Genomic DNA, 27,438 nt, shown 5'->3' on the forward strand with positions numbered 1-27,438 from the left:
CAGAATAAGAACTCAGGTCTTACTCTGACACCAAGGTCAAAATGTTTTCCATTTCTTGCCTGTCATCATCCGTCACTGAAAAAGGTGGGGAACCCGAAAATAGAGGACACCCCAGATTCTTAGAAGCGCTCACTCTGACATCCATGGGGCACATCAGAGTCTCAGCAGGCGTGGGGGTGGTTGATGTGACTTCAGTTAATTCAACTACACATGGAGGGAAACCTGGCTTATGTGTCTGCAGCAACTGGGGAAAGCTTTGGGCCTGGAATATTGAGAATACCTGGAAGCAAAAGGCACTTACTTCTTATACTCACTGTAAACAATACTGTGTAATTGGTAGCTTCAGCCTGAATAAAAAGTAGGTATTCTCCAGCTTGGTTTTCTGTCATTTTCAAAATGACCATGGAAACAACTCCCCTGAAACACAAGAAAGAGAACTGGTTACTTTGGAAAATTTTGTGTGAAACGAAAACTATCCAATTTCACCCTGAGTCAGAAGGCGGCTGGGTGGCTCTGCTGGTCCATCTCTGACTGTGGTGGCGGGAGGGAGCTCCTGTCTTGTGCTCAACATGCAGCCTGGGCCTTGTCAGTTGGACCTTGACCTTTAACCTGTTCCTCTCTGGAGAGTGAGCCCCATCACCTCATGCTGCCTGAGCCCCCTGATGGAAAAACTCCCACAAAAAATCCACAGGTGGTTGGGTTGCCCTCATCGGCAGCAGTGGACCACTTGCTCCCACAACCAAGCTCTCTCCACAGCCGTGTTTCCCCGGTCACCTGGTCCCCACCCTTGGTTCCCCATTTGCAGAACCAGATTCTGGTACAAGCAAGATACATTGAGATAAAGAACAGCTCGTTTTGTGCCTCTCTCTCTCTCTCTCTCTCTCGAGGAAAGAATTCAAGCAAAATCTGACACAATACATCTTCCTATCAGGTAATCACACTGACATATCACATAGATCCAAAGAGAGCTGCATACTCAATGTGAGTATTTCTAACTTTTCAGATAATTGCTGAGGATAAATTTGGCTGGAAGCATTCTCTTCAAAGAAACAACACTGGTGTATGTTTGGTGATATCTATTCTCGTTAAAGCTTAAATTCTATCTAGCAGTCTGTTGAATTTAAATGGACACTTTCTGACCTTTAGATGTTACTGCTCAAGGTGTGGCATCTGCTGGGAGTGGACAGAAATGCAGAATCTCAGGTCCTACCCACACCTACTGAATCAGAATCTGCAGTTCAACAAGATCCCCAGCCAATCCAAGTGCACACAGTATTGGAGTAGCCCTGCTCTAGAACTCCAAGCAGCATGGTTCCAGAGCACTGTGCCTGCATTCACATAGGCAGTAAACTAGTAAGAAATACTAGTAAGAAATACAAAGTACCTGCTTATGCAGGTATTTTGGTGATATGCTTTCTCCCTGTGAACACTTCACTTTCACAGGGCCACTGGTGAGCTCCTGGGCATCAAAACTTAGTGTGCAATCTTTCTGGCTATGAGTCTGAGTCTGGATTTAATTTCTATAACTCTTAAGTGTGGAAAAGTTGTTAAAAATATTTGATACTAAGTTAACTAATCTACACAAGACCTCTGACTTTGGCTGTCTGTCCTAGAACCAAAAAAGGCAAAGTTTCAGCAGAGTAAAAAGAATCCTACTTTTTTACTTTACTTTTTGTTCTCAATCCAACAAGAACTATTGTGGCATCAAGTTTTAATAAGATTACCGGAACATTTCTTTAAGCCAAAATGCTTAACAGGAGAGTGTTTTGGTTTAACCCCAAGAAAAAAGTAACCAAAAAACAGAAGTGAGTAGTATGCTCTCAAAAGAGGAAAGGAAAATGAATGTGCTCCAAGATTTAGAACCAAACTTCAGAATTGTAGCTGCTCCTGTCCTGAAAATTACATAAAAGTTGGTTTGACCTTAAAGAAACAAATGCAAATACTTGGTACAAGTCAGTCACAGAGATGGATCCCTCGGTCAAGTGGCCTGGAACCCCCTTTAGACCCCTGGGGGGGCCACTGGCTGCATTGTTCTAGAGATAGTGCCTCTTCTACAGCTTTGGGGCACCAGAGGACCCCCCAAAATTAGAAAACAAAGGCCCTTAGAATCATTAAGTGGGCATTTAAATGGCAGGTGCCCCTTGCTCCCTGCCCTACCTGGTCTCGCGAGAGGAGAGGGACAGCAGGGGGCAGTGGTCAGCACAGGGTTAGATACAGGCTTGGACATCAACCTATAAACCCTGGCTCAGACATCTTTCTGGATCATGAGACCAATGTTCTACACACACAGATTAACTTCATACTAAAATGTCTCGCGGATATCACACATCCTTGCAATTTCTGCTCATCATACTGGGGAACAAAATAGGTAAAGACAAATGTTCTTCTCCAAGCATCACCCAGCAAGAAGCATCTTACTGCTTCAACTGGTAAGCTCCTTGCTACTGCAACTAAAATGGAATGAAAACTTTCTAACTTTTTATGTAAGACAAAATCCAATTAGAAAACAATCCGTCTTTGGGATTTGCATGTACTAACTACTACATATAAAACAGATGAACAAGCAGATCCTCCTGCACAGCACAGGGAACTATATTCAGTATCTTATAATAATCTATATTAAAAAAGAATATGACAAAGAATATATAAAAATGTATAACTGCACACCAGAAATTAACACATTGTAAATTCACTATGATTAAATTTAAAAAAAGAAAACAAGCCATCTTTAAAATTCCAAATATTCTTTTCACTATTTTACATTTTGCCAGCTTTCACTGATTTCTCAGGCCCTAAATATATCTATATATCATTTTTTAAATTAATAGACTATTTTCTAGAGCAATTTTAGTTTATAGAAAAATCAGGAAGCTCAGAGAGATCCCACATACACCCTCCCCTTCCTTCTCTCCCACCCACGCACACCGAGTTCTTCTCTTATTAACATCTTGCAAAGGTGTGGTGTGTTTATTACAACTAATGAACCAATACTGATATCAGCTAAAGTCCACAGTTGACATTAGGGTTCTCTTTCTGCGTTGTACATCTTACAGGTTTTTAACCACTATAAAATGTCACATATTCATGCTCTAAGTATATTTTTGGTTCATTATTTCACTGCAGATAAGAGTTACAAGGGACATGTACAGAAATTTGAAAATAAACTCTAAATGAAACAAGAAAGCACTTGTATAGCAATAAAGTATCCTTCCCCAAATCCTCATGGTTGCACATCCCCGCCTCTCACCTGTTTTGTAAATCGAAGTGTGGCTGGCAGTTGAGGGAGCTGTGTTTAAAGACCCAGAGACAGGAAATGTTCCCTGGGGTGGTGACGAGCACTCGCAGTGTGATGGACACAGACATGTCCACCTCCACGGTGGCTGCTTCGTAGACTTCCCCTGCGCTCTCGGGCCTCAAGGCACACTCCAGGTCTTCTGGGGATTCTGACGCCTGTGTCATAGATGAAGCAATGTGAATTTATTGCCAATGCATGGCTTTTTTGCAGGGGGTGGTTATTAGGTTGTTTTTTTTTTTAACGGAGGTGCCGGGGATTGAACCCAGGACCTTGTGCATGCTAGGCATGAGCTCTACCATTGTGGAAACAATAAAATCCTCTTATTTTGGTTCCAGGATATTCTGTAATATAGCCAAGGATGGAGTTGCTTCTACAAAAGAGTGCTTCGTTCTTCAAAACACACCTGAACTATAGGATTTTTAGAAAGATGTCTCATCTGAGAACTGTAAATGGTAGAAGAAATCAAAGCCATTTTTTTTAAAAGCCATCGACACCCTAACAAGCCACTTCACACCAAAGTGGAAAAATATCCATAAGGAGCGGCTTCCACATCAGGAAGATGGAAGCTCGGCTCTGCCACAGTGAGGGTTTGCATGGCTGTCTGATGTTGTTTAAGAATTACTAGGTCTTAACACAGTCCTGAGTGCTGCATACCGATTTATGTTACATGAAAAAAAAAATGCAGGGCTTAATACTAGAAACCATGACCCTTCAAAGTTAATTTTTTAAGATGATATTTTATAAGAAAACACTTAAATATGTGCAGCTATTTTCTCACATTGAAAAGACACTAAAGGTTTAAAAAAAATCATAGCAAATAATGTTAAAAAACTTCTGTCCACACTGAAATATTGTATATGTAAAAAGTCTTAATTATTAATAAGCCAATGTTTTACAACACCAATATCTGCTAAAAAATTAAAACTAACCATGCTTCTGACATAAAAAAATCATGTATTAATGATGAATAAATCAGGAGTTTTATATTCATGTAGAATGCTGTTATTGAAACTTATTCATGCTGTTTAAAATTTGAGAATATTTTTAATATCTCTGATTTTGGCGGGGGGGAGTGGGAGCCCAGGGCATCACGTCATGTGTCTATGTATCACACTCATGTAAAACAAAACAGAGTGACTGTATATTTGTGTGAATCCTTAACTGGATAATGTGCATGGAACTGCCTACTTTATGTTCACTTTTTGTTGTATAGAGACTTCACGCATTTTCAGTTCTCTATCATTTAGGCTTCCTTTATTGGAGTAAATATCTAGGCTCCATGAGATGAATACCATGAAGGAGAAGAGTAATGAAAAAACAAGGCTGGAACTTGAAGGAGCTGGAGCAAGATTACAGTGTGCAGTTTGCATGTCAGTTTTAAGCAGAGAGGAGTCCAAGCCAGGCTGCACAGTATGTAGCTGTGCTTCAGGAAGAACAGCGTGGCAGCCCAACCTGAGCCGAACTGTAGAAGGAAGAAGTCACTTACGATATTATTTTGACCAGGAGGGAGTTAATGAGGGCTTGGATTAGGGAAGTGGCAGCGAGACTGGAGCACATGAGGTGATTATATGAGGACTAGTCAAGAAAGAAAATTGATAAGACTTGGTAACTGACCGAACGTGAAGGCAGGGAGAGGAAGCAGCCCACGACACTGAGCTGTCAAGCCTAGGAACTGGACAGGGCCACGAACAGAAGTCGATAAGAACGAGAATAGCAGCAAGTTTGGGGAAATAGAAATAAAAATCATACAGGTGGATTTTAATGAACAAATGGGAAATCTATTTATCTATATCCAGGAGGCAGTTGGAAATAAGGGATTTAGGCTTGAGTGAGAAGCCTGGCTTCTTTGGAAGGAGAAAGGGAAATTCCTGTTTCTTATTAATTCTGACCGTCAGTGCCCTTCCTGAATTCAAACCCAAAATGGACCTGACTCTTGATGGAATGAAGTGCCAGGAATGGGCACAGATTCTCATCTGTACCAGATATGAGTGCATCGTATACTTAAATACCAAACAGAAAGGCCCATAAGCCATGGCAGGTCTCAATAGCTTACAAAGTATGGTCTCTAGAGAAAATAGCTAAAGTTATAATTTTAATATTACTTTACCATCGGATTCGATGTCGATGTCCCCACTGATGAATCATTGTTCCTATGGTTGATTACAAAGCATTTGATCACAGGCAGCTCTTGATTTGTAATAGTCTTGAATGTCATTGCTGAAAAAACAACTGTAAAGCAAAGTAAAGACAATGCTGTTGATACGTGCACACCCTAAAAAGAAATATGCGTTCATCTTACAACAAAATGAAATGTAACCAAGGAAAAGAGGCCAACAGGAAAGTATGTAGGGATTGTAATTTCATAGAAGGCAAAGTCTTACTATAAATCAGGAGCAGAGGTACTCAGAGCAGTGTTGTCCAAGGGAACGTTCCGCAGTGAAGGAAACATTCCTAATCTGTGCTGTCCAATATGGTAGTCACTAGCTGCACGCAGCTATTAGGCATTTGAAATGAGGCCAGTGCAACTGAGGAACTGATTATTTGTATAAAAGCCATTTTTTCTTCTTTATGGTTCTCCAGTGCATACAAAAGTTATGTTTACACTATATTGTAGTCTCAGTGTGCAACGGCATTATACCTAAGAAAGCTGTACGTACCTTAATTAAAAAACACATTCTTGCTAAAAACTGCTGTCACCAGCCTTCAGTGAATTGTAGTAGTAACATCAAAGATCTCTGATCGCAGATCACCATAACAAATATAACAGTAATAAAAAAGTTCGAAGTATTGTGAGAATTGCCAAAACAAAGCACAAGACATGAAGGGAGCAAATATTGTGTTGGAAAGATGGCGCCCCTAGACTGGCTCAAGGCAGGGTTGTCACAACCCTTCAATTTATAAAAAATGCAGTATCTGCGAAGCACAGCATAGCAAAAGGCAGTAAAACAAGGTACGCCTATACCAGCAGCGCATTCCTTTAAATTGCCGAGTGGTAGTCTATTGCATGGATACAACACAGTGTTTAAATTCATCCCCCTGTTGGTAGACTTTGGACTGTCTCTACTTTGGTGAGCTTACAAACAGAGCTGTTAGGAACATTTGTATAAAAATCATGGTATGGACATACACTTTCATTTTTCTTGAGTAAATACCAAGGACTAGAATACCTTGGTCATGTGGGAGGTGTCTGTGTAACTTTTTCAGAAAGTGTGAACTGTTCGCCAAAGAGGTTGCATCACTTAATATTCCTGTTGGCAGTGTATGTGGCAATTCCAGTCTGCCACATCCTCACCAACGCTTGGTATGATGAAAATATTTAATTTTAGCCATTCTTATAGGTGTAGTATATCTCACTGTGGTTTTAACTTGCATTTTCCTAATGATTTGGAGCATCCTTTCAGGTGCTTAGATGACATCTTACGTATTATTTAGTAGTGTGTCTGTTCACATCTTTTGCCCAAATCAAGTCTTTTACAATTGGGGTATTTTATTGAGTTTTGAGAGTTTTCACCCTTCAGTTTTATTGAGATATTGTTGACATATAACATTGTATTCGTTTCAGGTGTACAACAGAATGATTAGACATAGATAGATAGATAGATAAAGATTACCACAAAAATTTCGTTAACATCTGTCAACTCACTGAGTTACAGCATTTATTTATTGTGATGAGAACTTTTAAGATCTACTCTCTTAGCAACTTTCAAATGTATAAAAGACTACAGGTATCTCCCACTTTTCGAAAGTTCGCTTTACGCCGCTTCCCTTTCATAAAAGACCTACGTTAGTACCTGTTTTCACTAACTGAAAGAAATCTGAAGAGGATTTTTGCTTTTATGAAAAAAGATGAAAAGCAAAAACAGCATTCAGAGTATGTTTTGTGGCGAACTCTTACAGAGGCAGCTTGAACCCCAAGCAAGGAGAGGGGCCCTGACAAGCTCTTACCCTGGAAACTATACTCAGCATCTTGGCATCAAGCTGCCAGAGCTTTGAACTGTGTCTATGAGCATCTGTGCTTTATCTGTTTATTCTGTGTATCTGTCATCTAGATGTGTCCTAAGGTAATAGCTTCTTCACTTTACATCATTTCAGCTTTACAGAGGTTCCACAGGAATGCTCTACTTTGAGATAGTGGGGAAATCTGTATTGGTAACATAGTCACCATCTTGCACATTATATCCCCAGAACTTATTTATGTTAGAGCCGGAAGTTTGTACCTTTTGACCACCTTCACATATATCTCCCATCTCCTAACCCCACCTCTGGCAGACACCAATCTGTTCTCCATTTCTATGAGGTTTTCTTTTTAGATTCTACATACAAGTGAGATTAGATTATACAGAATTTTCCTGACTTACGTCATGTAGCATAACGCCCTCAAAGTGTATCTATGTTGTCACAAGTGGCAGGATTTATTTCTTTTTTATGGTGAAATAATACTCCATTGTATATATCCTGTTGACCCTTGAACAACGTGGGTCTGAACTGCACAGGTCCACTTATACACGGATTTTGTTCAATAGATATATTAGGCAATTTTTTGGAGATTTATGACTATTTGAAAAAACCCACAGAGGAACTACATAGCCTAGAAATATCTAAGAAATTAAGGAAAAGTAAAGGATGCATGAACACATAAAATATATGTAGATACTAGTCTATTTTATCACTTACTACCATAAAATAAACATAAATCTATTATGAAAGTTGAAACTTATCAAAACTTAGGCACACGAACACTTACATACTGAATGTGGCACCATGCGCAGTTGGAAGAAATGTAAACAGATGTAACGATGAGATACTAAATCACAGCTGCATAAAGTTGACTGTCATACACACTGTCATACTGTAGTAATTTCATAACCACCTCCTGCTGCTATTGTGATGAGCTCAAGTACTGCTAGTACCTGCTTAAAACACCATGTGATGCTCATGATCTCCAGTGAGCAGTTCCTCTCTGGTAAATTGCACATCATGGTAAAAAGTAGTCTCTTTAGGTTCTTGCGTATTTTTCATTGTTTAGTCCATTGCCATAAACCTTGAATCACACCGTGGGACCCAAACAAAGTGCCACTAGTGATGCTGGAAGTGTTCCCAAGAAGCAGAGACAAGTCATGGTATTACAGGAAAAAGCTGAATTGCTTGCTCTGTGCCACAGATGGAGGTCTGCAGTGGTCGTCTACCATTTCAAGACAAATAAATTCACCTTAAGGACCATTGTAAAAAAAAAAGAAAGAAAGAAAAGAAAAGGAAATTTGTGAAGCAGTTGCTGCAACTACACCAGCAGATGTGAAAATATTGCACTTTTTGCAAAATAACTTTTTAGCTCATATTGAAAATGCAGGATGTGGGTGCAGGATTGGTATAAGAAAGGCGTACCTGTGGATTCCAATATGATTAGAGAAAAACAAAGACATGATATGACAACTTAAAGCCAAAGGAAGGTGAAGTTGGAGAATTTAATGCCAGCAAAGGAAGGTTTGATAATTTTAGAAGGAAGTTTGGCTTTAAAAAATGTCAAGATAACAGGAGAAGCAGCTTCTGCCGAACCAGAGGCAGCAGTCAGGTCCCAGATGCCATTAAGAAAATCATCGAGGAGAAAGGATATATATCTGTCTAAACAGACTTTTAATGCAGATGAAAGCACCCTATTTTGGAAAAAAATGCCACAAAGGACATTTATTAGTAAGGAACAGAAAGAGCACCGAGATTTAAGGCAGGAAGGGGTAGGCTGATTCTACAGCTTTGTGCAAATGCAGCTGGGTTTGAAACGAAGCGGGAACCTGGGGGGCTCTCCTGGGTACAAAAGTCTTTCCACGTCCCCCGTTTCTAGTTTGTAGGAAAAAGGCTTCAGCCTCCTAGACCTTCCCTGAGTTCCAAAGGGCAGATTCAAACAGTTACTAGTTAGGAAAGGGAGGGAATGCAGAAACAAAGGAAAACCGTCAAGAAACAATAGTGAAGCAATAAAGCAGAGTCGTGGTTCCTGCCCTGTGGACAGACATAACAATCTGATACTTCCATTGAGTTCTTTTACAGGAACCAAGGCCCCCACCCAGGGGAGGATGGTAACTTCAGGCCGAGCACAGGAATCCTGGAACGCCTCTCTGTTATCTCACCACCAACCAATCAGAAGAAAGTCACAGCTGCTGCTGCCCTCACGCCCAATTTTGCCTTTAAAATCTCTCCTCTGAAAACCATCATGGAATCCGGGTCTTTTGAGCACAAGCTGCCCATTCTTGCATGGCTCTTTCCATAAATCTTTCTCTGCTCCAAACTTTGATGTTGTGGTTTGGTTAGCCTCACTGTACATCAGGCACATGAACGTGGGTTCAGCAACAGGTTTATGATCAGGGCTGCTTGTGTCTACAAAGCTGATAACAAGCCCTGAAGGGAAAGGTAAACACCAACTGCCTGTCTTTTGGTTGCACAACAAGAAGGCCTGGACAACGAGTATGCTTTTTCTGGACTAGTTTCATTGATGCTTTGTCCCCAAAGTCAGAAAGCACCTTGCTGGTAAGGGACTGCCTTTTAAAGTTCTTTTGATGTTGGACAATGCCTCCTTAGCCAACCAGAGCCCCATGAGTTTAACACACGAGGGCATTGAAGTGTTCTACTTGCCCTCAAACACAACATCTCTAACTCAGCCTCTAGATTGGGGGGGTCATAAGGACCTTTAAGGCTCATTATACACAGTACAGTACAGAAAGGACTGTCAGTGCTGTGGAGGAGAATCCGACTGATCATTAAAGTCTGAAAGGCTCACACCACGGAAGATGCCGTTGCTATTATACAAAAAGCTGTGAAAGCCACCAAGCCCCAAACAGTACATTCCTGCTGGAGAAAACAGTCTAGATGGGGTGTGCCTGACATCACAGGATTCACAACAGAGCCAATCAAGGATATCATGAAAGAGATGTGGACCTGGCAAAAGACGTGGGAGGTGAAGGGTTCAAGACACGGATCTTGGAGAAACTCAAGAGCTGACAGGCACCACATCAGAGGAATTAACGAAGACAGTTTGATGGAGATGAACACTTCTAACCAGTGCCAGATGATGAGGAAGAAGACGAGGTAGAAGCAGGAGTGCCAGAAAACAGACTGACATCAGACAATCTGGCAGAAGGGTTCTGACTACTAAAGGCTGCTGTTGACTTCTTAATTTATGACATGGACCCTTCTAGGATACAAGGGCTGAAATTAAAGCAGATGGTGGGGAAAGGAGTGGTACCATATAGAAACATTTTTAGAGAAATTAAAAGGCAAAAAGGTCGGACAGAAATCATGATGTATTTCCATAAAATTACACCTAGTGTGACTACCTCCCCCACCCTGTCCTCCATCTCTCTCTTCTGCTGCCCCTGAGACAGCAGGACCAACCCCTCCCCTTCTCTCTCCTCCTCAGCATCCTCAACATGAAGACGATGAGGATGGAAATCTTTATGAAGATCCACTTCCACTTAATGAATAGTAAATCATTACCATGTCTTACAGTTAATAAACTTGTTTGGTGTGTGTGTGTGTGCATCTTGGTGGGACTATCTAATAAATGGGAAGCAAGAACTGTATGAGATGTTTTTTGTGTCATTATCATCATCACCTACATATTCATCATGTAGAACATTATATGCAAGACTCGTATTTATATAGATAGCCTATCCTTATGTAGGCATAAGGTGAGTGATGTTTAATATAAAATAAATAAGGTTTTAGTGTTCTTACTGGTTTATAACTTTGCTTTCAAAGAATTACATTACCGTACAATATGACTCTCTCTCTCTCATACTTGGAGTGATTGCATTATCAGTCTGTCACCACAGGTGAGAGGTTTTGTAAAAAATTTAATGAACTTTCCAATACTGTTTAATGAATATGACTGTAACATTGTATGTCATAAAAATTATAACAATTCATTCATTAATGTATAGGCTAGGCTACCGTGAAGAGCTATCATATCACTTACACTAGGCTACTGTAAAGCTGCTTCTTCATTATCAATGCAAGAATCATTATACCTGTAAATAAATATGAATTTCTTTTTCACATTATCTTTTTACTTTTGAAGCCTAGTGTTAGTAACACATATAACATCTACCCTGTTTTGTACCATGTAAGACAATATTAATGTAGATACTGACAGACAATTCGTTCTGCAAACACGATGGAAACTTACACTATTGATAAATACAGGACAGTACTGTAAATGTATTTCCTTTTACTTATAATTTTCTTAATAGCATTTTCTTTTCTCTAAGCTTATTTTATTGTAAGAATACAGCATGTAATATAGATAACATACAAAATAATTACTAATGAGCTCTTTATGTTATCCGTAAGGCTTCTGGTTAGCAGCAGGCTATTATTAGTTAAGTTATGGGGGTGTCAAAAGTTATACTAAGATTTACAACTGCACAGGGAGTCGGTACCCCTAACCTCTCTGTTGTTCAAGGGTCAACTGCATGCTGCATTTTCTTTATTCACTCATCCATCAAAGGGCGCTTAAGTTGTCTACATGTCTTGGTTACCATACACAATGCTGCAATGAACATGGGACTGCAGATCTCTCTTTGAGATAGTGATTTTGTTTCCTTCAGATATACACCCAGAAGTAGAATTCCTGGGTTATATGGTAGTCCTATTTTTAATTTTTTGAGGAACCTCTATATGGATCTCCGTAGTAACAGCACTAATTTACATTCCCTCCAACAGTGCATAAGGGTTCCCCTTTGTCCACATCCTCACCAACACTTGTTATGCTTTGCCTTTTAATGACAATCATTCTAACAGATATGACTAATGTCTCATGGTTTCGGTTTGCACTTCCACTGATGAGTAGTGATGTTGTGCACCTTTTCATTGACCTGTTGGCCACTTGAAGGTCTTCTTTACAAAAATGTCTATTCACTTCCTCTGCACATTTTAAACCAGATTGTTTGGGCGTATTTTTTTTTTTCCTGTTGAGTTGTAAGAGTTCTTTATATTTTTTGGACACATGATTTGGGACTATTTCCTCCCATTTCATAGGTTACCTTTTCATTTTGTTGATGGTTTCCTTGACTATGTGAAAGCTTTCTAGTTTGATGTGGTCCCTGTTAACTAATTTTTGCTCTTGTTGCCTTTGCTTTTGGTGTCAAATACAAAAAATAATTGCTAAGATAAATGTCAGAGAGTTTATCTCCTATGTTTTTTTCTAGGAGTTTAATGGTTTCAGGTCTTATGTTCAAGTCTTTAATCCATTTTGAATTGATTTTCGTGGATGGTAAAAGATATGGGTCCACTCTCATTATGTTGGGTGCTGCCATCCAGTTTTCCCAACACCATTTACTGAAGAGATTATATTTTCCCCATTGTATATACTTGGCTCCTTTGTCATAAATTAATTAACCATATGTGCATGGATTTATTTCTGGGCTCTCTACTTTGTTCCATTGATCTATGTGTCTGTTTTTTATGCCAATACCATACTGTTTTGATCACTGTATCTTTGTAATAGTGTTTGAAATCAGGAAGTGTGATGTCTCCCACTCTGTTCTTCTTTCTCAAGATTGTTTTGGCTCTTTAGGGTATTTTATGTTCCATACACATTTTAGAATTTTTTTCTATCTCTGTGAAAAATGCCATTTGAATTTTGATTGAGATTGTACTGAATCTATATATTGTTTTAAATAATATGGACATTTTAACTATATTAATTCTTCCAATCCACAAGAACATAAATTCTTTCCAGGAATTTGTGAGTTAGTCATTTTCTTTCATCAATATCTTATACTTTTCACTGTACAGATTTTTCTCCTCCTTGGTTATATTTATTCCTAGTTATTTTATTCTTTATGATGTAATTATAAATGGAATTACTTCCTTAATTTCTCTGATAGTTTGTTGTTAGTGGATAGAACTGCAAGTGATTGTTGTATATTGATTGAGTTTGTATTCTACAACTTTACTGGATTCATTGATTAGTCCTCATAGTTTTTTGGTCTTTACATTTTTCTATATATAACGTGCTATCTGCAAATAGAATCAGTTTTCTTTCTTTCTGATTTGGACGCCTTTTATTTATTTTTCTTGCCTAATTGCTCTGGCTAGGACTTCTAGTACTTTGCTGAATAAAAATGGTGAGAGTGGGCATCCTTGTCCTGTCCCTGATCTTAGAGGAGAAGCTTTCAACTTCTCACCATTGATTATGATTTTTAGTTGTGGACCTGTCATATAGAGCCTTATTATGTTGAGGCATATTCCCTCTATACCCACTTTGTTGAGAGTTTTTATCATGAATGGTGTTGAATTTTATCAAATACTTTTTCTGCATCTATTGAGATGATCATGTAATTTTTATCCTTCATTTTGTTAATATAGTGTATCACATTGACTGGTCTGTGGATGTTGAATGGTCCTTGCATTCCTGGAATAAAGCCCACTTGAAGATGGTATATGATCACTTTAATATAATATTGGATTTGGGTTGCTAATATATTGTTTAGGATTTTTACATCTATGTTCATCAGGGATATTGGCCTATAATTTTCTTTTCTTGAAGTGTCCTTGTCTGGCTTTTGTGTTAGGGCAATGATGACCTCATAAAATGAATTTGGAAATGCTCCCTCCCCTTCTGTTTTTTTTGGGAAGAGTTTGAGAAAAACTGGTATTAATTCTTCTTTAAATGTTTGTTAGAATTCATCAGTGAAGCCATCTGGTCCTGGATTTTGTTGGGAGCTTTTTTTTTTTTTTGATTGATTCAATCTCCTTACTAATAATTCTGTTCAAATTTTCTGTTTCTTCATGATTTGGTTTTAGGTAGGCTGTATGTTTTTAGAAGTTTATCCATTTCTTTTAGGTTGTCCAATTTGTTGGTATATAATTGTTCATAGCACAGGCATACCTTGCTTTATTGCACTTTGCCTTATTTTGCTTTGCAGATATTGCACTTTTAATAAATTGAAGGATTGTGGCAACCTTGCCTCGTGCAAGTCTGATATCATAATTATACCTTTTTATTTTGTGTATCCATTAACAAATTATCATGATTATATTTTTACTACTTTTGTCATTTAGCTTTCATACTAGATTTACAAATGATTTATCCATCATCCTTACAACACTAAAATATTCTGAATTTAACTACATATTTATCTTTACCAAAGATGTTTATAATTTCATATGTTTTCCTGTTACTAATTAATGTCCTTTCATTTCAGCTTGAAAAGTCCTCTTCAACATTTCTTTTAAAGCTAGTCTAGTGGTAATGAACTCCCTCAGCTTTTGCTCATGTGGAAAACTCTCTCTCCTTCAGTTTTCAAAAACAGTTTGCCAGGTAGAGTATTCTTAGTTAGCAGTTTTTTCTTTCAGCATTCTAAATAATGCCATTCCCTTCTAGACTGCAAAGCTGCTGCTGAAAAATCTGCTGATGGTATTATAGGGGTTCTGTTATATGTAACAAGATTTTTTTTTTCTTGCTGCCTTTAAAATGTTCTCCTTGTCTTTAATTTCTGACTATTTACAATGCGTCTTGGTGGGTCTCTTTAGATTTATTTTATTTAGACTCTCTGGGCTTCCTGGATCTGGATATCTGTTTCTTTCCCCAGATTAGGGAGTTTTTCAGCCATTATCTCTTTGAGTAAACTTTCTGTCCCTTTCTCTTTTTCTTCTTCTTCTGGGACCCCTATAATATGATATTGTTCAGTTTGATGGTGTCCCTTAAGCTATCTTCAATCTTTTTATTTTTCTTTTTTCCTTATTACTCCTCTGATTGGATGAATTCCACCACTCTGTCCTCAATTTCAATGATCCTTTCTTCCACTTCATGCAGTCTGCTGTTGAATACCTTTGTTGAATTTTTCAGTTCCATTATTGTATCACTCAGCTCTATGATTTATGTTTAATGCTTTCTTAAGCTTTCTATCTGTTGAAATTCTCATTTTATTCATGCATTGTTCTCCTGACCTCAGTAAGCATCTTTACGACCATTAGTTTAAACACTTTACAGGTAAATTACTTATCTCAATTTCATTAAGGTTTATTTCTGGAGTTTTATCTTGTTGTTTTGTTTGGAACATATTTCTCTCCTTCATTTTCCTTGATTCTCTGTGTTGGTTCCTGTGGATCAGATAAAATAGCCACCTTCTCCGTCTTCACATACTGGGCTCCCGCAGCAGATACACCTTATCGGTCAGCCCAGGCTTAGGTCTTGGTTGTCTCTCAAACTGCCTTCTTTGTGCTTATTGGCTCCCAGTAGTGACGGCGTGACAAGACTTGTCAGTGTCTCAAAGGAGGGGCTCCCAGCCAGCACCTAGATGCACAGGGATTGGAAGCTGGACTCTCAGGCAGTAGATTTTAAAGTATGCAAAAAGATCTCTTTCAGGGAAAGAATGGGAGCTAGTGTTCTGTCTGCTCTCTCTGCACTGAGCCCTAAAGGACAGCTGATTAATAACCACTTCTTTGTTTGCTACAGTCCAGTGGGACCCATAAATACAAGTCCTGCTGGCCACCAGATCAAGGAGTGTGTCCTCTGGGTGGCAGTCACAAAGGCCAGGGCTCTAGATATGTGCGCAAACTCCTTTCAGACAGATACCAGAGGGGGATCGTGTAGATGGTGCCTGCCAGCCTTCTCCGTTTCAGGCATGATTGCAGTCAGTTCCTAGATGCATGTTAAACTAGGAGCCTGACCCTCAGGTTGAACATTGACCTCTTTAAGAGAAAGACTGGGAGAAGGATGTTTTCTGTCTGTTGCCTCTGCACTGAGCCTGGGGGATCTAGTCACAATGAGTCCTTGCAAAGCATTTATGAACCGTTTCTTTGTTTGCCATAATCTGGTGGATCTTGTGAACACAAGCCCCTTGGCTTTCAGAGCCAGGTGTTTTTCCTATCAAAATCTCTGCATAACTTCCTGCAGAAATTGACAAACCAATTTTAAAGTTCACATGGAAATGAAGGAGACCTAGAATAGCCAAAAGAATTTTGAAAACAAGACAAAGTTGGAAGATTTATAATACTTGATTTCAGGGCTTATTATAAAGCAATATTTAAGACAGTGGGGAGTAGACATCAAGACAGACAAATGGAACAATGGAAAAGTATAGGAACTCTAGAAATATGTAGTCAGTTTATTTTTTATGAAAGTCGAGAGGTAATTCAATGGAAAAATCATAATATTTCAATAAATGGTGCTGAAACAATTGGATATTCATTTCCAAATGTATTCAATGAAAAACTTTGATTCATGCATCATACCATATAAACAGTTTACTCAAAATGGATCATAGACCTAAATGTAAAACTAAAATGCAAATGTAGAAACCTAAATGTAAAACCTAAAACTGTAAAACTTCTAGGAGGAAAATCTTTCTAATCTTATATTGGACCAAGATTTTTTTTTTAGATACAAAACCAATAGCATGATCTATGAAAGAAAAATTGATAAATTGGATATCTTCAAGATTAAGAATGTCTGGTTTCCAAAAAACAAGTGCAGATTGGCAGAAAAATACTTGTCAATTACTTATCTGATAAAGGCCTTATATCCAAAATATGTATTTTTTAAAAACTCAAAATTCACAGATGACCAGGAAAGAGGCCCCTGAGCTCACCTGCTCCCACAGATACACCAAATCTACAGGTACACAAGGAACAGTTCACTCTGAAAGAAATCCAGAAACTAAGCAACTCCTACACATCAGGCAGGTCAACTAAAAAAACCGCACAACCTAAAAGTTGAGAATTATGTTTTATGTGGCAGACTTTCTGAGGACTTCAAGCCTGGGAGGCAGACTCTTCAGATTACTCTGAGGGACTGCTCCAAGGAGGCAAAGGAGGGACCACGATATATAGGAGTTTTGCAATAAAAATCAAGTATTCAAACATCAAAAGATTATTGTTAATTAAAGAAAACCAGACATCTCAAATCAATGAATTTAGCGCTTTTCTGTATAGATGCAAGAGTCTGGGCCTATTGAAATCATTCCTTTGATGTGCACCATAGCCATCTAGGACCAGTATCCTATTCTTTGTTTTATGTCTTACATTTAGTAAAATGACCACTTTGGATGGTCAAATATACATGTGATTAGAGTTCTTGGAGAGAATGGGGGGGAGGAGGACAGAAAAAATATTTGATAAAATAATGGAGAAAGTTTTTCCAAATCTGATGCAAATAATGAATCCACATACCCAAGAAGCCCAACAAAACCCAAGCACATGACTCAGGAAGAAAACTACAAAAGATACATTATAATCAAATTGTTTAAAGACCATGATAAAGAGAAAATCTTTAATGCATCCAGAGAAAACAGATGCATTCACACATCAGACTTACGGGTATATTTGACCAAATGAAGTCCTCATGTAGCTCACTGATTCTCTGTTCATTTCACTTTGTCTGTTTTCTCTGTTGAGTTTGGACAGTTTCTATTGCTGTGCCTTTGAGTTTACTAATCTTTTCTTCTGCAGTATCTAATCTGCTATGAATCCCATCCAGTGTATTTATAGTTTTTACCTCTAGACGTCTAATCTGCGTGATTTTTCATATTTACTATTACCCTACTTAACATGTACAAGCTTTCCTCTAGCTTCAGGAATATATGGAATATAGTTAAAACAACTATTTTAATGTTCTTGCCTACTAATTGTATATTCTATGTCATTTTGGGGTCCCTTTTGGATGTTTGAGTTTTCTCCTTATTATGGGCTGAATTTTTATCCTGTGTTTGTAAATTTGTAATGGGATGACATTATGAATTTAACCAGGTGTCAGATGTTTTCGTATTCTGTTAAATATTCTTGAACTTTTTTTCTGGGATGTAGTTAAGTTCCTTGCTCTTTTTAGGTCTTTGCTTTTAAGCTTCATTAGGTGAGCAGTGTTTAGTACAGGGCAAATTTTTTTCCACTAGTGGACTTCATCAAAATTAATAACTTCAAAAGACATTGCTAAAAAAATGAAAAGACAAGCCACAGAATGGGAGAAAATATTTTCAAAACAAATAACCTGATAAAACACAAGTAAAAGATTTTGACACTTCACCGAAAAAATGTAGCATGGCAATTAGGCACACAAAAAGTTGATCATCATCATTAGCAATTAGGAAATGCAAATTAAAACCATGATGACATATTGCTACACCCCTATTAGAAAGGTTAAAAAACAAAACCAAAAAACTGACCATACCAAGTGACGACAATGATGTTGAGCAACTGCAACTCTCGTATCTTGTTGGTGTGGACAGAAAATGGTACAAGCACTTTGAAAAACTGGCAGTTTCTCACAAAGCTGAATATTCACTTAGCATGCATTCCAGCAATACAACACCACTCTTAAGGTATTTACCCACAAGAAATGAAAACCTATGCTCACACCGAAACTGACATTCAAGTATTCATAGTGTTTTTTTCATAATTGTCAGAAACTAGAAGTAAACACATGAGCTTCAACTCATTAGTAGATAAACTATGGCACATCCATACAATGGAGTATTACTCAGCAATAGAAAGGAAAAAAAGAACTGATATATGTAACAATGTGGATTAATCTCAAATAATTACACTATGTGAAAGAAACAGACTCAAAAGTAAGTCTACATACTGTAAAATTCCACTTATATGACATTCTAGAACATGGAAAAATGATGGGAACAAAAGAGATTACTGGTTGACAGGGGTTGGAAGTGGGCATTAAGGCTGACTACAAAGGAGCAGAACGGAAGTTTTGAGGGGAAGGAAATGTTTTATATCTTGATAGGGGTGGCAGTTATGTGACTGTAAGTGTTGGTAAAACTCATGGAACCATACACTAAAAAGGGCAGAATTTGCTAAATGAAAATTGTACCTCAATAAATCTGACTTTTTAAAAAGCCGAAGGAAGAATTTTCCACCATTGATTATCAAGGTTCTTTCTGAGAATCCATTCCAGAACCCTGGTGGCTTGTCCCAGAGTCCAGTTTCAAACACATTCTGAGCAACGAGGACAGCTCTAGAACTAGAAGAGTTCCCAAAGGGGTGTTGGTGGGGTGGGGGGAGTGGAGAAAAACTTTGGCACCAATCTGAAACAAAATTTTAAGTAAAAGTAAAATCTACTCTATCGAAAAAGTGATGAATTTAGACATTACAGAACAAATCAGACAATGTCAGGGCACCTCACTGTCAAATTCTCCAAGTCAAGTCTCCAGTGCGGCAAAGAGAACTGGGTAAGACCTGGAGACCTGAGTTCTAAGCCCCTCTTCAAGAGTTACCTGCTGTGATAACCCTGAATTTCAGCAAGTCGTTTCACCTCTTTGGGTCCCACTTTTCCCTGGTATAAAAGGGCAGCAGACTAGAGTGGTATAGTAAATATATTTGGTCTTACTCCCAGTGTCTGAAACAAAGGCTCTAAAATCCTTGGAATTTCCTGAGTGATAGGAGTGTCTGTTGTTACGCATAATGGCCCCTTTTGATCACAGCAGAGTTTATGCTAACCAGGTGGCTTAGGGTGGGGCCCCCGGTAGCCTCAGGATGGGGCTGGTTGTAAGAAAGACTGAGCGACTGGAGGGTGGGACTGAAAGCTGACCTCTGGGCAAAAGGGAAGAGGGTGTGCTGATTAAATTCTACAAAAATTCTTGAGATTTGGTGAGCTTCTGGGCTGGTGAGCAGGAGTGGTTGCTGGGAGAGTGGCTGCCTGGGGGGTGGGCCGCGGACGCTCCAGGCCCCTTCCCATCTGCCTGGCCCCGTGTACCTCTTACATCTGGCTGTCCCTGAGCCACATCCTTCCATAAGAAACTGTTAATCCAGTAAGTAAAATGTTTTCTGACTTCTGTTCTCCTTGAGCCGCTCTAGCAAATTAATCAAATTCAAGGAGGCAGTCATGGGAACCTCTGATTTACAGCCGGTCGTCAGAAGCCCAGGGGGCACCTGAGACTGACTTCTGAAGGGGGCTGAGAGGGGTTTGCACCCTGATCCTGTGGGATCTGATGCTCTCTCCAGGTAGAGAGTGTCAGAACTGAGTTAAAGTGTAGGACATCCAACTGGTGTTTGAGAATTGCTTGGAGTGGGGACCCCTCCCACCCCATACACGTGGTGCCCAGAAGCGGTCCTTGTGAGCCGTGCTGTGAGTAGGGAGGAGACACACAGGGCTTGTTCTTCCTTAGAACTGGGGACCTCTCATCCTCTCCACTCAGTCTATGCTCTTTCTCTGTAAATTCTGTTAGCCCATGAGTTCCAACCACACACTTCCTGTGTGTAGGCTCTGTATCTGGGTCGTCCCCAGGAATCTTCAACTCAGATTTAATCTCCCCTTTTCTTTCCTAAATCTACTCCCTCCTCTCCTTCTTCATAAGTTGATGCCAACACACCTACTGTTTGAAGCCAGAAACCCAGAAGTCATTTTCCACTCATCCCTCTCCCTCACTTTTCATCATCCAGGCAGCTGCCAAGCCTTGACATTTTAACCTCTTTGATAATCCCCAAATCTCTCCGCGGCTCTGTGTCTCTATTACCCCTGCCCTAATTCCAGTCCCTGCCGCCTGTGGCCTGGACTCCTGCCAGCAACTTCCTAGCTGGCCTCCCCGCCATGGTCCTGTCTGCCTGACACCCACCCTCTACACAGATACCCCAACGGTCTTTCTAAAACACATATCAGAGCACCTCATTCCTCCCCTTAAAACCCTGCAATAACCTACAGTGATGGTCCTTACCCTTTCTTGAGTCACAGACCCCACTGAAATCTGATGGAAGCAATTTACCTTCATACACACACACACACACACACACACAAACACACGCATGCACACACACACACGCACACACACCATAAAGGATGAAGTGGACCCCCTGAATTCCATCCAGAGACTCTTGGTCCATATGATAAAGTCCAAGTCCTTTATCTCATCACTGAAATACTCCTTCCACATTATACACTGAGCCTCTGGCAACCCTGATTTTTTTAAAAAAGCTCTCCATTGAACAGTTTTCAATTTTCTGAGTTACAAGTTTTTAATGACGGTCACCCTATCCTGGAGGCCTTCTACACTGTGCCTCAGCAGCCCAGGATGAAGTTACAGTTTTCAACGACTCCGTGTGTTGGACCTCTGTACCTTTTTCTTCGCTGCCCTATTTGCCTGGAGTGTCCTGACCCTCCTGTTTCCCCGTCAACTCTTACTTACCTTTCTAGCCAAGGCTCTGGCCTCACCTCCTCTTGGAGGCCTTGCCTTGTTTTCTCACCTTGCGGGAAAGGCTCAACCTCAGGGCCTATTTCTCAAATTGCACTGAGATTTTCCTCTTACAAGCCTGCCCCTTCCCACCAACACCCCTGACACTGGGCTGTGAGCAGGAACCAGGACTACGCGGCAGCTAACATAAGTCCTGGAATACATAGGGCTCCCATGTGTCTAAGAAGGGAAGGAGGAGCATCCTGGGACTCTAAACTCTAATGATTTCTTTAGACTTGATGCATCTCTCTTTCTGCAAAACACCTGCCTGACCAGGGACGCCACTGTACTTTCCAGGTATTGCCCAATGAAGGGGTGAGATACGGCTCATTTCCTTTTCACAGATGAGGAACTTAAGTGCAGAGAACTTCTCTGCCCAAATAAAAACTCACGTTTCTCAACTGTGTTGTCAGTCCTAACATATCCAACTGCATTGCTCCAAGGACAGAATCCCTGACATTAGGAAAACTGTAACTCAAATAGCAGAGCAGCTGAAGACTGAATTCAGCAGCTATCTTGCAATCAAAGCACAACGGTTTAAATAAATAATGACAATATCCTGTTTTAGAGCAGACCGTAAATAATTTTACAGAGTATTCTTGGCTACCAGTTGACTTACAATGACAGCAGTGAAAAAATACTTCTACTGTTTAACCTAAAAAATAACAATAGTTCCTCTTTTAGGATCTTATGCAATTCCTCTAGCCACAAAAGAACAGTGCGTGTGTGTACTTTTATATTATTTTTAAATTTCCTCTCCATGTGTTGGTACCCATGGAACAGAATTGCACGATACCAACTAACGACCATCAGTGAGTTCTACAAAAGCTTTCATCACTTGAGGACCAGGGTTGATCTAGCCATAGAAGGTATCACCCAAGGGTAAGTAAATCACAGAGGTGTGAAGCTCATGGACCCCAAAGAGACAGAAGAACCTTTGGTCATGTCACTGTGGCTGCCTAACTAAGCAGTAGCGTGGGCTTTTTTGAAAATCCTGATGGAAAAATCTTAAGATCACAAAGTCATCTGACGAAAACCAAAAGCTCTACTCAGACAAACCGCCTACTGTGAGATTCACAAGGCTCTGCTGTTTCGGAGAGAATAAAGGACACAGCACCATGGAAAGGCCAAGCTCACTGGCAGCCCCACCACTTCCCCTCCCCAAATTCTTCTTCCTGTTCTCTGCAAGGTCCCTTTCAAAAACCAAGAAAAATGATAAGATATACTCCTTTTGAGATTCCTTGCTTTTTGCCAAATCAGAATCTGTAAAGATTAAGGCAACATCTGGTGGCTGTTTGGGGGTTCAGCAAGACTGCAGTCTTGAACACTGAATGATAAGGGTTCTTGTCACATGACTTTGAGTTTCATTAGAGAATGACAAGATGGGAGGAATAAAAAGAATTGTGGCGAACGTGACGAAGCTGAGCTATCCTGTGGGCCTTTCAACTGAGCGGGAGTGCTCTCTGGAGAGTAAAACACAGTCAACAAATTTGTTCGAAGAACCATTTGGAAAACTACTTCTTGCTAGGACCTGAAAAACGGTCATGTTTCACTCTGGAACAGTCCATTGGTTTTATTTTAAATGGAAGACTAGTTTCTTTCCCACAACCATGCAGTACAGCATATCCATGTTTAAGCAGTTTTAGGGCACAAAAACCTTCTGGGAGTCCTATTCTGACCTGGTGGCAGCTTTCTTTACTGAAGCATGCCATTTTTCATCTATTGATATTTAGTGATCCTCATACCTGTGTAGAAAGGTTTAACTAACTGAAAGCAAGCTTTGTGCCAAAATGTTTTCTTGGGGAAAGGTGATGGCCATGCATTTTTAAAATAAAATGGAATTAGCTATTTATAAGTACGTACCCCCCCTTCATCTTTCATCTTAGTACCCCTTGGGCCTAGCACAGAAATAAGTATTCAACAAAAGTTTGTCAAATAAAAAAATTTTTTTTTCTTCCTCATGCAGGCTTCCTCTTCATCTTTCTTATCCAAAGTCTTCCCTGGTATATAAGTAAGTCTCCCTCCTCCACATTTAATATCTCATTACCTGACTGTTTTTCAGCTAAATAACAGGAGCCTTCAACACCACCACCAAAATAATCACTGATAACTAAGAGTTAATGAAAGTGCCTTTTTAGTTACAAAAAGGAGAGCCAAGTAGTTCACAATTAAACCTAAGAGGATAATTTACAATAGATCCATGTGAACTATCCAAGAAGAAATGAATAACCAATCTAACTTGTATGATGGCCACAATTAGAACTACCCTTTTAGGATCAAAGGACTAGACTTTTAGATCGAAGGGGACCTTAACACCAGCTCACCAGGTCTGGTGTCCTATCCAATCCAAACCAGTCTTTGCCCAGTATCCCTACCCTCCATCTCTTCCCAAACACCTCCCCCCCCATCTTAGGCTAGCAGTTCACTAGAAGGCAGATAAAGTAAGATAAACAGCAAGGGCAAAGGACGGCAACTAAAATGTGTAAGTCAAGGCTCTGAATATGAATTTTCTGACACTAAGGAAAGAGTACCACAGTTATTGAAATATTGAAATCCCCCTCCTCTGAGCCACTATCAGCACACAGTGCAGTTAAGGCCGCGGAGAATATGTTTCCATCCTTTAAATACTAATTGGAAAATCTCAACATTATTCACAAAAGGTTGAACTTACAATAGAAGGGAAATGGGGGTGGCATCCTATCATTCAAGGAATTTAAAGCTTTTAAACATTTACAGTTCTCACTTTTAAGCTCCTCACTGTATGCTTCTTTATTCAAGAAAATCTGTAATAACAAGTGTTGGCAAAGATGTGAATAACTGGAGCTCCCACACACCGCAAGTGGGAATGTAAGATGGTACAACCACTTCGGAAGACTCTTTGACAGTGACTATCAAAACTGACGTGTGCCTCCTCCTATCAGCTAGGAATCCGACTCGAGGATATCAGCCAAAGAGAAACGGGTGTTTATGGCCATCAAAAACACGTAAAACACTGTTCATAGCAATGTTGTTCCCCATGACACAAAATTGGAGACAACCTAAAAGTTCTTCAACAAAAGAATGGATAAATAAGAGGTATAGTCTATTCATACTAAGGAACAGCACCTAGCAATGAAAAACAAACCAACCCCAAAACCACTGTTACTAAGAACAAGGTTGAATCTCATAATCACAATGTTGAGTCAAAGAAGCTGAACTTAAGCTTAAAAATATACATAATGATGTTTTGTTTTAATGAAGTTGAAAAAACAGGCAAAACTATGGTATTAGAAATCAGAATAGTGGCTACCTTTGAGGGGTATAATCTGAGAGGGGGCGGAGTTAGAATTGCTCTGTGTCTTGATCAGATAATGATTAGGTAGGTAGTACATATATAAAAACTAATGGAGTTGTGCTACGAAGATGTATGCATGTTTGCTGTATGCAAATTATGCCTCACTTATAAAAATCTGGAGAGAGATGTAGGAATTTCTGAGACTGTCCCTAAATATGTAAGAATTCAATGCAGCTTAAATATAGTTGCATGTACTGATGTTTATACTTTAAGAAAGCCTTTTTATGCTACTGGAAAATTCACTTACTACTTAATGTTATACACAGCAGAAAGCTTTTTGTCACAGACTGAAAAACATATTGAACTATACATTTGAAATATACATATTTATCAGTTAACAGAGATGTTTAGGAAATGCAAGATGTTTGCCCACTCCTTTATGCTACATTTTTTTACTCTGCAATTCTGAATTATTTACAACAAAAGCTATTGGAAATAATTCTTGCACTTCTATACTGCCAATATTTTCTCTCTATGTGCCACAGAGGCTTCAAGTTAGAATGCTCGAATTTTGGAGCTGGAGGAGACACAGCTGGATTCCCTCACTGGACAGAGGAGGACGCCGGGACCAGGGGCAGTGAGCGCTGGTCCCAAGGTCGCAGAACTAGGACAGGGACCTTAGGCTCCCTAGCTCCCAAAACTGTCTCCTGCACCATATAAGCAAATCAACCCGCTCATGTCTCCAAATAGATGAACTGGATCTAAAGGGGAATATTTTTTCCCTAGTAACAGTTGTTCCACCTAGATTATTTGGGAATGGTCAGCTGAGTCCTTGAAAATCCTCTTGGGGTTTAATGTCAGGATAAAAATCTAGTACAGGAGGAGAGGGTAGCTAGTATTTTAAGATGTAAAACCCGTTTCCAAATTTCCAAAGTAACTATTCATTGATCCAACTGAAATTCGGCGGGGTGGGGGTCGTTACCCAAGACGACTCGCTTGGGAAAGCGAGAACGCGGGCACATTTCCCCATCAGAGTTCACTCCTTAAATCAAAACCTCAAAAGAAGAGTTGAAGACGCCCCCCAGGAGTCTCTGGTGGCCAGGGTCGGTGCAGGCGAGGTCCGGGCCACCTGGCGCCCAGCTCCGGGCCGCAGACTCGGGCGGCCTGCCCACACCCGGGCGCGCGGGCCGAGCGGGCGGCCAGGGAGGCGGGCGGTGGGGCCCCGGCCCCGGCCCCGGCCCCGGGCAGCGCTTCGGCGAGGCCGCCGGGGGAGTCGGGGCCGCCGGCGGGGGCCGCGGGCCGAGCCGGAGCGGCGACGCGAGAGGAGGGGAGGAGGACGTGGGGTGGGCAAGGCCGGGGCCGCGGGCGAGTTCTGGGCGAGTCGAGAGGGCGCGAAAGAGGGGAGGCGCGCAGGAGCGAGGGTAGGAGCGGGGCGGGGAGGAGCGGAGCGCGGCGGCGGGGACGGAGGAGGCGCGCGCCGGGTCCCCGCGCCGGGAGGGGGCCGGGGGCCGCGGGGGCTCGAGCGGGGCCTTACCGAGCAGCGGCAGCCGGCCGCCGAGGCGCGCCAACGCCGGCATGGCCTCTGGAGCCCGGGGTCCCCAGGCCGCGCCGGCCCAGCCCTGCGATGCCGCCCTCCGCGGCGCGCCCCGCGCTGCAGGTGGCTCGCTTAAGGATGCGCGTCACCGACCGCAAATTCCCTCGGACTGGTGCAAAGTAGAAGGGGGGGGAGGATCCCTCTCCCCACCGTCAGGGGCTGCGCCGGGGCGCCGGTGCCTGGCGCAGCGCTGCGGCCGAGCCCACGTGCCCGCCGTGGTCCGCAGCCCGCGCTCCGCGGCGCCCGGGGCTCCCCGGCTGTGGCGGCGGAGACTGGGCGCGGTTCCGCCGGGGAAGTCGCAGGGGCTCTGCGGTTCCAGCTGGGGAGGACGCACGACAAGAGCTGCCTTGCCCCCGGGAGTCCCTGAACCCTCTCGGGTTTGGGTCCAGGAGCGTGAGGACAGCAGGGAGCCAGCTACCGTCCTCCCCGCGCGCGCCGGGGTCTCTGAGGCCGCAGGACGCGAGCTAAATCCGCGCCGCACACGGGCGCCTCTGGCCGGCGCGCAGGCGAGCGGAGGGTCGCGTTCCACGCTCGGTGGAGCCTAATTGCGGACTGATTTTCTTTGTCTCCCCTTCCATCTCCTAGATGCCCAGGACCCAGTCAACAGCGGCAGCAAGAAAAACAGGCTCGGTTTCAATGTCAACCAAGGCAATGAGGGAGGCTAAAAACCAGCCATAGAAACCAAAGCAAAACACAAAGTGCACCTCCCGGGGATGTTTTCAATTATCCACTCCATAATTCTTGTTCTTTGGCACGTAATATTTCAAGTTGAACTGATTTCCTTTGCTGAAGTTGACGATTGGAAAGCCCCTGAGGCTGGCTCTGATTCTGCTCTCAGCCAGCCCCTGACCTTCACCAGGAATTTGTCCTCTCAGAATCCCAGTTTCCCCACCGTCAGTGGGCAGAGAGGACCAAATGGTTTTAACGTGCCCCTAGGTTCTAGGAATTCCATGCTTTTAATTATTTTAATCATGTTCTAATCAAGGATGATAATTGACAGTGTTCCTTCTTGGCCATACAACCCTTTTCCTCAGCTGTAGTCTGTATAGCAGGATAATTTTCTCCCCTAGAGCACAACAGAAACTTCAGACGTGTCCGCCGTGGTGCA

General features: G+C 41.2%; 1 protein-coding gene across 2 annotated transcripts in view; it reads right to left on the reverse strand.

The window, feature by feature from the left end:
* FLT3 (fms related receptor tyrosine kinase 3) overlaps nt 1-26,405 on the reverse strand; it is a 61,164-nt gene extending 34,759 nt beyond the window's left edge. For both annotated transcript variants that reach the window (XM_072937359.1, XM_072937358.1), the window contains exons 1-4: nt 26,271-26,405; nt 5,403-5,524; nt 3,248-3,450; nt 302-417 (exon numbers count right to left, since the gene is read on the reverse strand). In XM_072937359.1, the coding sequence (XP_072793460.1) occupies nt 302-417; nt 3,248-3,450; nt 5,403-5,524; nt 26,271-26,313 (484 nt within the window). In that variant the 5' untranslated portion in view covers nt 26,314-26,405. The remainder of the gene's footprint in view (nt 1-301; nt 418-3,247; nt 3,451-5,402; nt 5,525-26,270) is intronic.
* Nucleotides 26,406-27,438: the final 1,033 nt, after the last annotated feature.

The sequence above is a fragment of the Vicugna pacos genome, chromosome 14 (genome assembly GCF_048564905.1).
Source record: "Vicugna pacos chromosome 14, VicPac4, whole genome shotgun sequence".
NCBI lineage: Eukaryota > Metazoa > Chordata > Mammalia > Artiodactyla > Camelidae > Vicugna > Vicugna pacos.